The sequence below is a fragment of the Callorhinus ursinus genome, unplaced genomic scaffold (genome assembly GCF_003265705.2).
Source record: "Callorhinus ursinus isolate GAN/ISIS: 27379988/994484 unplaced genomic scaffold, GSC_fseal_2.0 scaffold72, whole genome shotgun sequence".
Classification (NCBI taxonomy): Eukaryota; Metazoa; Chordata; class Mammalia; order Carnivora; family Otariidae; genus Callorhinus; species Callorhinus ursinus.
In genome coordinates, this window is record NW_027397134.1 from 513,927 (window position 1) to 532,279 (window position 18,353).

The 18,353-nt window shown below is 41.4% G+C and overlaps 1 protein-coding gene across 5 annotated transcripts in view; it reads left to right on the top strand.

Annotated features, from left to right (window-relative positions):
* GRK3 (G protein-coupled receptor kinase 3) overlaps positions 1–18,353 on the top strand; it is a 124,427-nt gene that overhangs the window by 7,242 nt on the left and 98,832 nt on the right. For all 5 annotated transcript variants that reach the window (XR_012376437.1, XR_012376438.1, XM_073886861.1 and 2 more), the window contains exon 2: positions 17,274–17,350. Coding sequence is in view for 3 of the 5 variants with exons in the window: in XM_073886861.1 (XP_073742962.1) it covers positions 17,274–17,350 (77 nt within the window). In the remaining 2 variants the exon portion in view is untranslated. The remainder of the gene's footprint in view (positions 1–17,273; positions 17,351–18,353) is intronic.

Genomic DNA, 18,353 nt, shown 5'->3' on the forward strand with positions numbered 1-18,353 from the left:
ATCCATCCTTCCATCCACCCATCCTTCTATCCATTCTTTCTTCCTTTGGTCCATCCATCTATCCTTCCATCTTTCCATCCTTCCTTCCTTCCTTCCTTCCTTCCTTCCTTCCTTCCTTCCTTCCTTCCTTCCTTCCTTCCATCCATTCATCCATCCCCTCCTCCATCTATCCATCTTTCCATTAATCCATCATCTATCCATTAGGCTCTGGGCTATGTTGACCTTAGTACATAGAGTTAACAAGCATGCTACTCTTAAGTACAGATAACTAAGCAATTAGGAGAGTTAACTCATCCTTTGGAGGTCTTTGCTTCAGTAAAATGAACCAAAAATCATAGCCTAAAAGCAGCTGGCTTCAGTGTATTGAGCATAAGGTGATTCATTTCAGTATTCCTTAGACATTAATAGATTGCATGTTAATAACATAGCAGTGTAGTATCTCATGTTTGAAAAGACCTTGGAGGGCATCCAATTTAGTCATACGTTGGGTGGGTGACGTCCCTGTCTGACGTCCAGGCAGGTCATCTTTGAGGAACATCTTTGGAAGCTCTGTGGTGTTGGAAAGCTCTTTTGCAATCATTCTGTGCGCTGATCTTTTGCTATCCTTTTGTGGTTATGCAAAACAAGTTTAATCCCTTGTAAAAAGTGACAGGTTTTCCAGTATCTGAAGGCAGCTCCCCATCCCACAATGGCTTTCATGGGAAGCTGTCCCCCTGTTCCTTTAGTCACTACCCAAATCCAGCTGAAGTCTGTATGTACTCTGTGTAATCTCTGCTTATCATTCTGAACATTACCTGGCTAAATAAGAATATTAAAATTTACAAAGACTAAAAAGATACCTGTAAAATTACTATAATTAATTCAGTGATGGTAAAATGAGTGAAAAATTGTATTTCAAGTGTATGTTTGAGTCCCTCTAAAGTTCCATTATGGGTAGAAAATTTTTGGTTCCCCCAGTGATTTAAAATTCATTACATGAGTTTGATTAGGGGATTAACATTTCCATTAAGTCAGAATTTGGAAGCTAGGATGGGTTACACATGTATTATGACAGGGACTGCCACTTGCCAAGCGCTAAGTAAGTTCCAGGCCCTGTATACTTCTTAGATAAGTATAGGCTAAAATATTTTAGGAAGAGAATGAGCTTTAATTATGCTGCAAAAGTCTTTTTCTGAGGATTTTAGGGCTTATGTTTCATACATTCAAGAACTTACACCTACAACTCCATTAGGAGTTTGCTGGGGAAGGCAGCTAGCATCTTCGTGTTCAGCAGGGCACCTTTACTGAAGAACACGCTCTTGGTGTTTGTGCTTTGTGTCATAAGTCAGTCCTTGTTCTTTGTTATTTTTCTAGAAAGAGCACTCTGGTTATATTTTCAGGTTACTCTAAATGTTCTGTATCTGCATTGCATTTGATAAGGGCTTAAGTTAAAAATGAACTCGGAGCTACATGGGAAGGCATGTACACAGCTGTTGAGTACTGCAGGCTTTCATTTTGCATTGTGAGTGTCTAAAGCTGAGATGACATTTCAGATGTGTCTTCTTTTAAAAATATGAGACTTTTGCTATTTGGTTGAGAGGGGGTGGAAAACGAGGTACCTAGACTCCATTTAGAAACAGAACTAACCCTAACGGGCAAGGTCAAGGGATTTTAATATTCCTCTTTCATCGGTCATTCTTTCCTTAACTATGTTTACTCTTTTTTTTCTTATAATGACACCCTAATTATGCTTTTGTCATCCCAACATTAAGTATAGACTAGAGTGTAAAGCTTTTGTGCTGTCTTCTGTGCCCCATTTAGGACTTGCTTCCTTCTCTTTGGTTGCCACTGGCAGTGGAGAAAAACTGATTATTTATGCAAAATGTCACAACTAGAACTGGCCTAGAAGGAGAAGGTATTTTCTGCACATTAGCAGTTTCTGAGTCATGCATGAGAGGGGCTATACTTAGGTTCATGATCTCCCCCCGCCCCCCGCAAAGAAGTGTGACAGTTTCTGTGGTCAGGGATTTCTTAGGGTTCAATCGTTTGCTTGCTTTTTTTTATTCCATAAGGAGAACCAGGCAGTGTCTCCGTGTCTCTGTCTTTTCACTAAAGTGCCCTTCTTAATGGGGAATGGGTGTTCAAATTATTAAAAAAAAAAAAAGATCAGGTTACAAAATAAGAAAAGCTTATTTTTTCCTGGCCATTTCGTACTGGTTATCTCATGACCATCTAGGGATCTAGGGGTAGGGTCTGTGATGGCAGAACAGACAGAATAAGCAAGACTCTTTGGAAGTGCCTCATTGATTCCAACCTTCGTCTTCTTTTTTTTTTTTTTTAAAGATTTTATTTATTTATTTGACAGAGAGAGAGACAGCGAGAGAGGGAGCACAAGCAGGGGGAGTGGGAGAGGGAGAAGCAGGCCTCCCGCCCAACAGGGAGCCTGATATGGGGCTCGATCCCAGGACCCCGGGATCATGACCTGAGCCGAAGGCAGACGCTTAACGACTGAGCCACCCAGGCGCCCCTGATTCCAACCTTCTTCTCCTCTTTGGAAGCTCTCTCCAGAACTTGGGCATGACTTGGGTCAATACCGAAAGGATCTCGATGGCGAGCCAGTTGTTGGACTTAACATTTAGATCTGTATGTGTGTATCAATCAGTGACAGCTGATCATTTATTTCATATTTATTTGATAGATTTGAATTGAGAGTTAAAAAACCTCACTAATACTTGTATGCAGTGCTTTATAGTTTTACATGTATATACTGTTTTTAGTTTTTACACTTATCCTCTATTGTGGTAGGTAGAAATTTAAAAAAGAAAAAAAAATGCTCCAGACCTGTCCACCATATTGAAAGGTACGTTTTGTCTATTTGGGCCGTCTCCTTAGACGCTAGTGTCCTTCCTGTGGTCTCTGGGATGACCCTCAGCCATTCAGACCCAGAAACTAGATTTTATTACTGCATTGAGCACGTCTGTCTCTTATAGTAAAATGCATGCTAATCAGCCAAGTCTGCCTGACTAACCCATATTTTTCCTCGTTGCCCCGGTGGTTCTTATTATATAGTTAAAGACCCTCTTGAGAATCAGATGAAGCTAGAGGCTCCCACTCCCCAGAATGCACTAATTCACCTAGTAGATTTATCTGAAAAGCCAAACTAACTAGAATATCAAATTTACTCCTTTATGCTCAACACTAATCTGCCAGGAGTTCAGATGCCCAAAGGCTGTGTGACCAGAGCATTCTCTCCTGGGAGTTTCCCTCGTGGAAGTGCACTGTTCCTCAGAAGGTGGTGTAGCCTGCATGGGCTCATGGCCCGAGGGGTCGGAATGTCCCGAGGTGTCAGAAGGGCCTAAGCCTGAGACTTAGCAGTTTCAGTAGCTGGGACCAAGTCACTTCCCCACAGGGTGGCTTTACCCTGGATGTGAAGTCCTTGAATTCCCTGGCAGTGATGGCTTCTGTGATGACCTGTCCTTCCGGTTCTCACTGGGGGGCAGACCTCCTCTGGATCTGATAAGACAGTTACTGAAGCCACAGCCAGGGCCAGCCAGCCCAGGAAACTTTGGCATTTCTCTGCCCTTTGTGTTACGTATTGATTTAAAATCTTTACTCTCAGAGGGCACACTTTCTTCCTTATTTTCAGATTCTTGGAAATGGCTCTACAATACTCATCATCTCCTTTAGAAGGAGGAAATTCGGGTTCAGAGAGAAACTAATTGCTCAAGATCACATTGCTAGCAAAGGGCTCAAAACTGCATTTTAATAGACACCTACAGACTATCTTTTGCCATATGAATCATCTAAGAAAAGAAGGTTCTTAGAACAGTGTCAATTTCAGATATTACCAACACAGTTTGAAAATGAATTGTCAGGATGCCTGGGTGGCTTAGTCGGTTAAGCAGCTGCCTTCCGCTCAGGTCACGATTTCTAGGATCTCTAGGTCCTGGGATCGAGCCCCGTATCACATCAGGTTTCCTGCTCAGCAGGGAGTCTGCTTCTCCCTCTCTCTCTGCCTCTCCTCCTGCTCATGTTCGCTCTCTCTCTCTGACAAATAAAAATCTTTGAAAATGAATTGTTTTCACCCAGTAAGGGTTATCAACTATAGAGATCTGATAAGGTACTCTGGTGGCTCACATATAATTTCATCAGAGATGTTGATTTAATAATAAATATATGAATAATTCCTTAAAAGACAAGGTATCCTAAATTTCATGTTCAGTAATAGAGTTAGTTATCATTAACAATGGCCATGTTATAAATTGAGAAAGGCTACATGTCAAAGTTTCTTAATGTTTTCTGACCCTAGACATCTTCTTGTAATTTCACAGGTACTCTTATCTTAAAAAACAAAAAGTAAAATTCTCTCTCTCTGCCCATCAGCAGTACATGCGTATCCTTGGCTTGAACCTACTTGTCTGTTTACTCTAGATACGTAAAGGATTTTTCATGTTAACCTTGTTAGCAGGCCATTCTAAATAGTGATAGGAAATTAATGAAACAGGTTGCACATTTAACCTTCACACAGAAAGGTTGTTGACATCATCCTGGGATGGGGTTGTGTTTGTCAGGAACAAAGTAGTGAGTCCCTTTACAACTTGCCCTCTGTACCTACTGAGACATGTTCAGCTTGTCCTCATTGGTAATGTGGAGAGGCTTCTCAGTCTTTTGAATTGCTGCATGATGAATCATAAAACCGTTGCTGACCTAACCTGGTGTTCATAATCACAAGTGCCACAGCAGCGAATGTGCTGACCTGGGTGTGTTTGGGCCTGTAGAATAGACCCCTAGAAGTAAGAGACGGGCGTTTTCAGTTTTGCAAGATGATGCCAAATTGTCCTGTATGTTTTAAGGATAAACAGGGCTGCATTCAGAAGTGTTAATGTTATTGTTGGTTTAAAATCATTTCATATAGACTATATAAATAGAGCCGGGTAATAAGAACCAAGATTTTAAATGTAAATGAAGAGATACAGGAGTACAAGACAAGAGCTAAGTAAAAACCCTGGTTAAATTTGAATTGGAAAGTCATTTTAAATTCATGATTTTTTTTTGAGGGGAGGGTCTTACCACATATACGTACGTCTCAGCTCCAGCCGTGGAAAAGCCTGAGAGACAACTGCTGCCCTCTTGCAGTGGGCACCCTTCACAAACACACCTGCCTCTGGGTGTGGGCAGGGCCTGCGCAAGAAGAGCCTGGGACTTCTGTTATCTGTTGTATCAGGAAAAGGAGCCATCCGAGAGTTGGGGTGGGCACCAGATCTAACAAGTGCAGGGGCAGAAAGAAGGGGTCCTCACTGGCCAAAGGCAGGACGGTGTGACTATCAAAAGAATATGGCTGCAGTTGATGAAAATACTCTGAATATGTATTCAAACCCTTGTGGTGGGCAGAATAATAGCACCCCCCGCCCCCCAGATGTCCACGACCTAGTTCCCAGAACCTGTGAGTATGTGAACGGTACATGGCAAGAAAGTATTAGGATGCAGATGTAATTCAGGCAGCTGATGTGCAGACTTTAAAATAAGAGATTATTATCCTGAGTTACCTGGCTGTGCCCAGAACTATTGCAAGGAAGAGAGGCGAGTCAGAGTCAGAGTGAGGGAGCATGAGAAGGAATATCTGCCCTTTGCTGGCTTTGATGGTAGAATGGGGTCACAGACCAAGGAATATTGGTGGCTTCTCGAAGCTCCGATAAGGAGATGGATACTCTCCTAGAGCCTCCACTAGGAACAAAGCTGTGGTGGCACTTTGATCTTAGCTGAGCAAGACCCATTCCAGACTTCTGACCTGCAGATCTGTGAGATAATACACTTCTCTTGTTTGAAGCCCCCAAGTTTGAGGTACTTTGTTATAGCAGCAGTACGAAGCTAATACATCCATGGTATCAGAAAGGGAGATCCCCAAACAACACAGATAAAAACAGAACACCTTACTGATCACCACTGGTGGTCAAAATATGGTACCAATTCTATCCCTGAAAAGTGACAATCAAAAAGGTAAAGAATTTAGCACTTTTCTTACTTTTCCTGTAAGAGCTACATCTGAGGGTGATCAGAAAGTCCTACTTGATGGGACATAATTCTTCCTTATAGAAGGACTGCAGCAAATGTTAGAAGAGTCGTCATTTTTGCAACTCTTTTTTTCTTTTTAAAGATTTTATTTATTTATTTGACAGAGACACAGCGAGAGAGAGAGAGGGAACACAAACAGGGGGAGTGGGAGAGGCTTCCCGCGGAGCAGGGAACCCGACGCGGGACTTGATCCCAGGACCCTGGGATCATGACCTGAGCCAAAGGCAGACGCTTAACGACTGAGCCACCCAGGCACCCCTATTTTTGCAACTCTTAATGAAAGTGTTGATGTAGGCAAAGGTCATCAGAGTATGAACCCAATAGATGAAATGTCATGGGGAATTTGAAAAGGAGAAATCAGACTATCACCAATTCAGTTTTCTAAGTAATTTTCACATCAATAAGAAAAAATACCTATGTACCTTCTTAGGCGAGGCAATATGAAATACCAGGACCATCCAGTACCAAGGCCATTCTCACTCCCAAATGTTGGCCTCGAATATAACACAGTCTTTAGAGGTAAACTTTGAGCCTATAGGAAATACAGAGCTAGAGGAACAGATCGGCCTTAGGAGGAAGTGAACAGATAAATCCAGAATGGGAGCTCTCCTCCAGACCGCTCTCTTGGTGTCCTCAGTAAGTCACTGGTGTGACGATAACAAGTGGGTGGTGGAGAGAGGGAGATACTCTGGATTATAACAGATTGGAGAGAGAGAACAGGCCAATGAATGTGTGATCTTGATTACATTAGATTAAATCCTGGCTCAAAAGACACCTCTGAAAGAATTTTGGAAATTTGAATGGGAACTGGGCAGTAGGTCTTCAGGAGTTATTATTTCTCGGGGGGGGGGTGTTGGGGAGTAATAATAGATTGTATTTATGTAAGGAAAGTGGCCCTAATCTTTAGAAATGCAAACTGAGGTAGTAAGGGTAGAATGACATTCAGTCAGAGGTTTCAGGCTTTAAAATACTTTAAAAACTGAGGGAAAGGGGTACCTGGGTGGCTCAGTGGGTTAAGCACCTGCCTTCGGCTCAGGTCATGATCCCAGGGTCCTGGGATCGAGTCGCGCATCGGGCTCCCTGCTCGGCGGGAAGCCTGCTTCTCCCTCTGCCTCTGCCTTTCTCCCCATCCCGCTCCTACTCTCTCCCTCTCTCTCTCAAAATAAATATATAAAATCTTTAAAAAAGGAAACTGAAGGGAAAGTCAGGGTGACGATAAAAGCCGCAGACTAAAAACCTTGGCCACTGTTCAGGGGGTGTTGAAGGCCAGTTATGGGGGCTCCCTATACTATCTCTTTTGCACGTTTGAACATTTTTAGAATTATAAGTAGATGGCTAGACCCAAGGATCACAACTCTATGCTTGCAGGGCTGCTGGAAGCCTCGGTTGACCCCATGTCAGGGTAAGAGCATTGGGGCCTTAGGATATAAACTCCTTGTGGGAGCGTGCACACAGATGCAAGTCATTCTGCATCTCCCACAACTTAGGCCCCTGGTGGTGGGGGCGTATGTGTGCAGGGAGGATGATGTGCATTTTGGAAACCGCAGTAGGTGACTCAAAAAGAGACTCCGTGACACTGTTCGCAAAGGTGTGAGTAGGGTTTTAGTCAGTTCACTTGCAGCCAGAGTCCTGACTAATCCAGGTGGTGTGGACAGATTTACAACCTGTTGACCTGAGGAACAGTGAAGGGAAAAAAAAAAAAAAACACACAAGAAGGATTTCTAAGAAAAGGAAAAGAAGAAGATAACAGGAGAGGAAGAAAAGGGGAGTATGTCAGAGGGGGAGACGAACCATGAGAGATGATGGACTCTGAAAAACAAACTGAGGGTTCTAGAGGGGAGGGGGGTGGGGGGATGGGTTAGCCTGGTGATGGGTATTGAGGAGGGCACGTTCTGCATGGAGCACTGGGTGTTATGAACAAACAATGAATCATGGAACACTGCATCAAAAACTAATGATGTAATATATGGTGATTAACATAACAATAAAAAAATAAAAAAAAAAGAAGGATTTCTAAGAGAGAGAGCATAGTAAGAAATGAAACTTTAGGGCGCCTGGGTGGCTCAGGTGGTTAAGCAACTGCCTTCGGCTCAGGTCATGATCCTGGAGTCCCGGGATCGAGTCCCACATCGGGCTCCCTGCTCAGCGGGGAGTCTGCTTCTCCCTCTGACCCTCTTCCCTCTCGTGCTCTCTGGCTCTCATTCTCTCTCTCTCAAATAAATAAATAAAATCTTTAAAAAAAAAAAGAAATGAAACTTTAGAAAACCATATCCATTTACGCCCCCCAAGTGCAAAAGACTTCACTGAACTTCATGACTCTCATTTAAATCATAGCTCCGATGTTTAAATTTAGCAGGAAAAAAATAATAACCCTGGCTGTTTACGACAATCTACCCTGTAAGCATCCTTCCAGCACCTAATGAAACTATGAGATGTAAAGTCTCTCTTACAGAAATGACTTTAACAGCTTTCTATTTTTAAGTTATTTGAATATTAATTTGTCAAAACATTTCAAAATAATTATTTTAAAATAAGTGTTTTCAAATGTGTTGTTCTAAACCAGACCTCACTAACTACCGTAATTACCAACAAGATCCAGGATGGAGAAAAACAAAACTTTATTAAGACCAAGATAACCTGGATAAATGGAGAGCTACAAGATATTTCTAGATAAGAAGGAAGACGCAGTTTGGGAAGATGTCATTTCTCTTCAAAAGAATCTCTAAGCCAAGATGTCCATCGACAGATGAATGGATAAAGAAGATGTGGTATATATACACAATGGAATATTATGCAGCCATCAAAAGGAATGAGATCTTGCCATTTGCAACGACGTGGATGGAACTGGAGGGTGTTATGCTGAGCAAAATAAGTCAATCAGAGAAAGACATGTATCCTATGACCTCACTGATACGAGGAATTCTTAATCTCAGGAAACAAACTGAGGGTTGCTGGAGTGGTGGGGGCTGGGAGGGATGGGGTGGCTGGGTGATAGACATTGGGGAGGGTATGTGCTATGGTGAGCGCTGTGAATTGTGCAAGACTGTTGAATCACAGATCTGTACCTCTGAAACAAATAATGCAATATATGTTAAGAAGAAAAAAAAAGAAGAAGATAGCAGGAGGGGAAGAATGAAGAGGGGGACATCGGTGGGGGAGACGAACCATGAGAGACGATGGACTCTGAAAAACAAACTGAGGGTTCTAGAGGGGAGGGGGTGGGGGGATGGGTTAGCCTGGTGATGGGTATTAAAGAGGGCACGTTCTGCGTGGAGCACTGGGTGTTATGCACTAACAACGAATCATGGAACCCTGCATCAGAAACTAATGATGTAATGTATGGTGATTAACATAACAATAAAAAATTAAAAACAAAACAAAAGAATCTCTAAATCCAAGGCAATCCCAGTCAAAATCCAAACGAGAGTTTCAAGGAACTTGAAAGCCCCCAGTCAAAATCCAAATGAGAGTTTCAAGGAACTTGAAAGCAGATGACCCTTCATCTAGAAGAGAAGAATGGGCAAAAATAACCAATCCCATTTTGAAAAAAATGAAACTGGGGAATCTCCTCCGTCAAAAAGAAAACATTGCTGTAGCAGTTACAACTGTGGTTTTGGTGTAGGCACAGACACACAGCCCTGTCCCACACATGCAAAGCCGTATATGTGTGAATTTGGCTTATGAATAAAGGTGACATTTCGAGTCTGGTGGGGAAAGAATGGTGGGTGATCACTGGCTGTCCAAGTTATAACCCCTTCACATTGTATAAAAAAATAAATGCCAGAGTGTTCAGTGAGATAATCATAAAAATATTAAAAATATGAGAGAATGTATTTTTGTTTTTACTCGAGTATAATAAAGAGTTCTTGTAAGCGACCCCCAAACCTGGAAGCTCTAAAGGAGAAGATCAGTGGATATGATGATATGATCACGCTGAGTTCTTGTAGGACAATAGGTATCATATACCAAACTGAAAGACAAGTCGAAGAAAAATTATATTGACTGATCTTCTGTGGAGCATATTTTAGTTTGTGAATCCGTTTGCCCAGACCAGACAGTGCTCATGCACTGAGGTCCCAGCCTGGGTCATGTTGTCTCAGGGAAGAGTGGGAGACAATAGGTCTGGGTGGTGTTTGGGGGACGAGGAGGTACAGCGACCTGTGTCCAGCGAGTCAGGATTTTTACCAGTGGTAGAAACAGAACGTCATCTGTCAGTCTTTGGAAAGGAAGTGTTTGCTTTCAAAAAAGCCATGAAGAGCTGACATTAATCTCATGGGTGGTGATGAAGGTATGCTTTGCACATAGCCAGAAAAATAAATGGGTCTAAAAGTAGGAAGCATTTGTGATCTGGCATTTATGTGTGAGTGTGTGTGTGTTTTAATTGCCGCTGTCATCTGTCCATTTGGTTCAGTTATTTGGTACAAGCTGGCATGACTTATCCTTCTCGAGTGGTCCCATTGCACTCTCTGATTTCGTCTTTGCCAGAGGCCCTTCAGGTTCTGTGCTTCAGTTGACTGGGCTCTGCAGGCCCTGTTGAAGCTTACTTGCCACATTGGACTGGGGCTTCCTGTTTACTCCTGTCACCTCTGTAGACATGGGCTCCTCCGGGGCAGAGACACGGGAGGACTCACTGTGTGTATCCCTGGTGTCACCCACAGTGGCCGGCTGTCTCACAGAAAGGATGCAGGACATATTTTGAATGAATGAATGAATGATTACATGAACAGACGGATGCATCGCCTTTTCCTCCCCCAGAGGATGGAGATACACAGATACTTGGGGCAAGTGGTATAGCAGTGCCACAGGACATGCAGGGGAAACCCAAGTGACTTTCCTCTGTAAGAGATGGGGGAGGCATCGCAGTGTCAGTGACCCCCGGCCTGGACCCTGGGGGATAAGTAGGAGGTCTGCATGTAAAAGGACGCATTAGGAGGACTGGCATTTACAGAATCATTGAGTTGGTGAAAACAAGCATGACTGCTCTGGAAGAAAGACAGAGGCAGGATGCAGGTGATGAGGTGGGCTGGGGCCCCTTTGAAAATGCTGCCTGTAACATGCTAAGGAGTTTGGACAGTGGGAAAATGAGAGGCCCTGGGAATCTTGTAGATGGGATAATGACATGGAGACTTGCTCCTGGAAACAAGGAGGATGCTCCAGACCCTGCTACAGACTCTCCCGCCCTTGGTCTCTCGCTCCTCCTCCGAGGCTTAGCTGTTCCTGTGCTGTTGCCGATTCAGAAGTATTCTGGAAAAATCCTAACATGATCATCGTAACTGATTCGAAGGGATGGTGTAAAGCATGAGGTTTCGTAGCTTTGATTAGGTAAGCTGATGACCCGGTAAATGTGTTCATCCTTCCAGTTGTATCTGTGGAGGGACGACTTTTGTTAACGTGATGGGTTTTCTCAGACCAGTGAAATTCAAGTTATGTTTAGTGTCATTGTAATATCAGGTAATATATTGCAAAGGAAAAGGCATTAAAAAGCTGATACAGATTGTCAAAATATTGTAGAAAAAACCACAAAGGAACTTAAATTCACATTTAGCTTAATCGGGTTGTGATTGTCTAAGTGTAGATTGCCTCATGCTGAAATGTTTAATGTTATGCAAATTACATGCAAGACTTTCCTGCCAAAGATCTGGTGAACCGAGGAACCTTGAGAAGAGTTGACATTAAACCATACCACATACTTTTACAGACCTCTTCAGAGTCTATCTGGCAGAATTCAGTGGTTTTAAATCTAGTGGTGGAGTTTTTATTGTGACTTGGGATAATGTAGCTCTATTTTGGGTGTTTAATGAGCAGTTCGTGGAAAATATTTAGTAACTACATATAAAAGAAAGCAATTTCCTTTTGGGGGAATTGAATCTTTGTATGACTGCTTAGTCATCTCATCTTTAAAAAAATCTGCCTTTTGGGTTTCGTGGTGGTCAGTAATGGTAATCACTCATTTGTATCGTGCTTCTTACAAAGCAGCCTCTTATCTTGCTTTATCTTCACAACCACCTTATGTACCCTCATTTTTTATTTTTTAGGTGATATGTCACATATTATTAGAGATATTTGTTTAAATGCATTTTGTTTTGGACATCAGAATAAAACAGAATTAAACCTCGTAGAGAATACAGAGGCTTTTAATAATGGGAATTGGCTAACTAGGTCATAAATATTGTGGTTTCTCTGCTAGTAAGATGTTCAAGTACGACTTAGCCTGCTAGTCCTTGGCCAGTAGAGAGCAGATCTTTCAAGAACTTTAGTAGCAGAAAAAAATTTTAAATTATGATATGATATTTATTATACTTACCTTGTGTGGTATTTATATGGCAGGCCCCCAGTAGGTCATGATGGGTAGGGTTGATATATCTCTAACCATTTGGCATTAAATTTTTAAAAAAATTCATTAGGCCTCCAATCAATATATAGGGTTTTATATATAGTATACGTGCTTTGTTTTGATGAGGAGGTATGTAAAGAAATGGTTCAGGAGTCTGGAGGCCAGAACTTGATTTTTTTAAAAAACTTTCTGTAATGAAAATTTTAACCACGTACAGAGAGAATAGTATAATGAAATTGATGTAGCAGTTACTCAACTTTATGTGTTATCAACACATAGCCAATCTTGTTTCATCCATACCTCCTAATTCCCTTTAGATTATTTTGAAGCAGATGTAGACATAATAGATCATTTCATCTGTAAAATTTCTGTATGTATCACCAAAAGGTAAATCTTTTAAAATATAAAAATATAATACCTTGCCATTGCTAAAATGTAATACTTTCTTAACATCAGATATTCAGTCTGTATTCACATTTCTCCATTTCTTATAAGATATTTTTTTTACTCGAATTGAGTTTTAAATAAGGTCCATCCATTATGCCTGTTATTTTTTTTAAGCTTTTTTTTTTTTTTAACTATAGGTTCCTGTCCATTTTTCCCTCTTGACATTTTTTTGTTAAAGAAATAGGGTCAGGTGTTGTAGAGAATTTCCAACACTCAAGATTTTGCTGATTACCTCCTTGTGATATAATTTTAGAAAACCCAGCTTTTTTGAGATGTAATTAATGTAAAACAAATTACGTATCTCAGATGTCTAGTTTGGCAAAATTTGTCAATACCTGTGAAGCCATTAACAAAATTAAGATAACAAGCACATACATTATGTCACCTTCCAACAATTCTCAATTCCCTGACATCAACTGGGTGCCCTGCAATTGGATTCAATTCTGATGCTAACCACCCAGAGTTGGCACAGACTCCCAGGTTAAGGGCTCAGTCCCACAAGACTGCCCCACTTCAGATGCCAGCTGCAAATGGGATCCTATCTGCATTACTCTCTGGCTGACTGCAAGTTTGAGGGTCCCATGATCTTCCCCTTACGTTTGGTATTTCCCTGGCATGACTCCCAGAACTCAAGAAGGTGCTATCCTTATGGTTCGGTTTATTGTAAAGGATACAAATCAGGAACTTCAAAGGGGCTGTTACATAGGGCAAGGTCTTGTGGGAAGGGGTGGAGTGGAGCACCTCTGTCCCAGCACATCCATGGGTTCATCAGCCCGGAAGCTCTCTAGACCTTATCGTTCTAGAATTTTTATCCAAGTTTCATTACATAGGCATGCTTAATTAAATTATGGTCACTGGTAGTTGAACTCAGTCCCTAGTCTCTCAGATGTCAAGTGGTGGGGCTAACATTTCCAACCCTCTAATCACATGGTTGGTTCCTCTGGCAGCTGGCTCCATCCTGAAGCTGTCTAGGGGCCTACCAAGAGTTACCTCCATTAGCATTAACTCAGGTAGGGCTGAAAAGGGCTTATTATGAATAAGATACTTCTACCACTAAGAAATTCCAAGGGTTTTAGGAGCCCTGTGCCAAGAGATGTATGTATATTATTTTACCATACACATCATCCCCCCAGTGTTTGCTCCTGCCTCTCTGTAATCAAACAGTATGTTCTCTCTGTCTCTGTCTCTTTTGACCTGGCTTCTCTTACTCAGAATCATTATTTTGAGTTCCACTAGACAGATTGGATGAAATGGACAAATTACTTAAAAGACACAAGTCACCTAAGCTAATTCAAGAAGAAACAGAAAATAGAAGTAGCCCTACATCTATGAAAGAAATGGAATGTGTAAGTTTCAAACCTTCCTGCAAAGAAAATTCTACTCACATGGTTTCACTGATGAGTTCTATCAAACATTTAAGGAATAATTAACACTACTCTTTTAGAAAATAGAGGAGAAGGGAATAATCCCCATCTCCTTTTATGAATCATATTATCCTGATATCAAAACCAGAGAAAGCGATTGCAAGCAAAGGTAAGACTTCTGTACTGAGAGCTACAACATAGCAATGAGAGAAATTAAAGAAGACCTAAGTATATGGAGAAGTATGTCATGTTTATGGATTGTATACTTCATATTATTAAGAGGTTAATTCCCCCCAGACTGATTTATAGATTCAGCACAATCCAAATCAGAGCCCCATCAGGCTTTTTCTGGGAAGAAATTTCTGGGAAAAAACTGAAATGGAAATGCAGAGAACCTAGGATAGCCAAAAAATGAACAAACAAACCAAAAACCCCACAAAAGCAGTAAAACAAAGTTGGATTACCCGATTTCAAGACCACTGTAAACCTCTAGCAATCAAGACAATGTAGTATTGATGGAAGGATAGACATACAGATCAATGAAACAGGATAGCCCAAAGATAGACCTACCCAAATTTAGTGTTGCATCAGCAAAGGTGCCAGGGTAATTCAATGGAGAAAGGATCCTTTTTTCCCCCCCAACAAACAATACCGGAATAACTAGGTATTATAAGGGAAAAAAAGAACCTTGAACTTTTACTTTGCATCATACACAAAAATTAACCTGAAATGGATCTTAGACCTAAACATAAAAGCTAGAGCTTTAAAATTTCTAAAGGAAAATATTAGGTTAAAAATCTTCATGACCATGGGATGTGAAAGATTTCTTAGCGTGGTCCACCAAGGAAATAATACATTGGAACTCATCAGCTAGACACTTGTGCTCTTGGAAGGACTTCACGAAGGAAATGAAGACAGGGTGTGGACTGGGAGAAAATATTACAATCACATAAATCTGACACTGGACTTGTTTCCAGGACATAGAAATTTTACAATTGAGTCATAAGACAGACAACTCAGTTAAAAGGTAGGCAAAAGATGTCACTGCACACCTCACAGGAGAAGATGCAAGCACTCCAATAAGCCAGTAATGTGCAAACATACTCAACATCATCATTCATTAGGGAGATGCAAGTTAAAATAAGCTACCACTACACTACCTAACATGGCTAAAACTGAGAAGACTGACAACCAAAGTGTTGGCAAAGGGATATGGGGCAACTGGGATTTCATGCATTGTTGGTGGGAATGTAATATCACACATTTTGGAATATAATTCAGCTGTTTTTCATAATGTTAAATATAATTAACCATATGACCAACGATTTCCCTCCTAGATATTTACCCATGAGAAATGAAAACATGTGCTCATATAAAGACTTAAAATATTTAAGGCAGCTTTATTCATAATAGCCCCAATCTGGAAACAACCCAAATGTCTATCAACAGATGAATGGGTAAACAAATGGTGGAATATTCATACAATGCCATACTACTTGGCAATAAGAGGGACCTAAATACTTATGTGCACAGCAATATGGAGGAAGCTTGCTTATGTCAAGTGAAAGAAGCCAGACACACAAGACAACATATTGTGTGATTTTATTTATCTAAAATTCTAGAAGGAGTAGGTAATCTGAATTAACAGAAAGGAGATCAGTATTTGACTGGATCCCTAGAATATGGGGAGACTTGCAAAGGGACACCTTTTGGGGTGATAGAAATATTCTGTATCTTGGGGGCACCTGGCTGGCTCAGTCAGTTAAGCGTCTGACTCCGTCTCAGGTCATGATCCCAGGATCCTGGGATGGAGCTCTTCCTGGGGCCTCCTGCTCAGCGGGGAGTCTGCTTCTCCCTCTCCGCCCCTCCTCCCCACTCGTGCTCTCTCTCAAATAAATAAAATCTTAAAAAAAAAAGAAACATTCTGTATCTTGATTAGGATAGTAGTTATATGTGAAAAACTCGTCTATTGGTACACATAAATATGCATTTAACTATATATAGATTATACCTCAATCAGTTTGTTTTAAAAAGTTTTTAAAAGGGGGGTGGTGCTGCTGCCAATTTTTTTCCCACCAGTGGATGATGGAGACTCAGTTTCTACTTTTTCCGTTTGGATATTCACTTTTGGTTCACTTGTTGAATAATCCCAGTTTCTCCATTTTTCTGCCTTTTCTGCCTTATATATTAAAGTTCCATATTTATGTGCTCTCTATTCCATTTCATTGATTAATTTGTTTATCCTGTCTTAATTATTTTAGCTTCATAATGAGCCTTGTTCTCGATATTCTCTTTCTTTGTAAATGTTTTTGCTATTCTTGATCCTGTGTTGTTCTGTATACAGTTTATAAAGACCTAATTGTTTCTATGTTCTATGAAAAACTCTGTGGAATAGTGATGGGAGTTGGGGTTGAATTGATTTTATAGATAAATTTGGGTAGACGTTGGTTTTTTTGCAGTATTAAATCTTTCTGTTCATAACTGTGGTGTACTTTTCCATCTATTGAGGTTTTCTGTTATGTCTTTCAGTACATTTTGTAATTTTCCTACAAAGTTCTTGCACATATTTTGAAGGATTTATTTCAAGGCATTTGGTGTTTCTTATTTTATCTTAAGTGAAATCTTCCTTCTAATTATGTTTTCTCGCTGTTTATTGTTGATGTATAGAAATGTGGTTTTTAAAAATCTCAGTCATGTATCCAGGGAACATTTGCTTTTGTTTTAGAAAGAAGCTCATTAATCGATTAGCAGAATGTGTCACGTGTGCACATGCTTGTGTGTATTTTGAAAAACGGTGGTGTTGAGGGCAAGCTTTCCACAGTCAGTCCTTAAGTTATTTTTGGTCAAGTGTCCACATGTCAGGTCGGCCCTGAGTCATGGGAGGGGGCACCAGCTGGGGTCATGACGCCCCCAGCTTTAAGTGCCATCAGCCCTCCATGCAGTCACGGATGTCATTACGAGGGCTCTCTGGTCAGCCAACTGCCTCGAGTTAAGACATTTGTGTGTTGTCCACGCTGGGGCTAGTTTCTCATGATGCAGGCTGTCACTGCTAAAAACGTGTCACTCTTCTCTTTTAGTATCCGGAGTGTGATGCAGAAGTATCTTCAGGAGAGAAATGAAATCACCTTTGACAAGATTTTTAATCAGAAAATTGGTAAGTCCCACTTACTCATTTGGCATACTGTGAGTTCAGTGGTGGTTTCGGGTGGCATTACCGTTACGTATAAATGCAGCCCCCTAGTGCTTTATGTGCTTTATAGCTGCAGCTGGGGAAGAAGGAAGTTTTATGGAATAATAAGATACTGAACGGTTACTTACATCCCTAGTAATGTATCTTGTGAATAAGCTACTGGGAGACAGACTAGTTTGATTCGAGGTTTTAAAGCAGTTGGGGGTTGCCAAAATCAAAGGATGGATAGTTGGTAACCAGAAAGAAAAGCTCTCTGTTCGGACCCGAGTCTGAGGTCCCCAGCCTCCCTTACTGCTGTTGTACTTTCTGTGATCACAAGGAGTTGGCCTGTGTCTTCAGAAACATACTGCACCCCTGTGGTTGGCCATCTCCTTCCAAAGTGTGGGGCCGGCTTGCGATATCTCATCAGTTTTCATGGGCTGATTTATAGTCTTTGCATGCTGCTCATCGTGGTCAGTTCCGTGTCAATCACTCGTATCCCCGTGGCTCCACTCAGTCTTACTTAGCGGGTCACCAGGACTCCCCTGTTGTGTACCTAGGGGTCAAGGATCCATCTCTCTCCGTCTGGTACCCAGCTCTGGCCAGCGCTGGTCCTGGTCTCTGCAGGTGTGTGGATGTGTAGGTGTGTTCTCTGATTACCAGCAGTTAGTGCCTGGAGAAGTGAGGACTGAGCAGGGATTGCTTGAGTGTGAGTGTGGGTCTTCGAGGCCTGCAGAACAATGGAATATTGTGTATCTCACCTGCCTTCCGCAGAGCTGGGAATTTGTTTAGAGGTGACTGCCTGCCGGGTTAGGTGACAGTGCAATCTACCTATTTTCTTTCTCTCATGCCCCCAAATCAGTTCCTGCTGTCCAGGAATTTCTTAGACAATATTTTGTTTTCAACTAGGATAAGATTTATCATTTGGCCTGCCAGCTGTCCATATTGTTGATCTGCCCGTAGTAATGTGGTAAACAGATAATTCCAG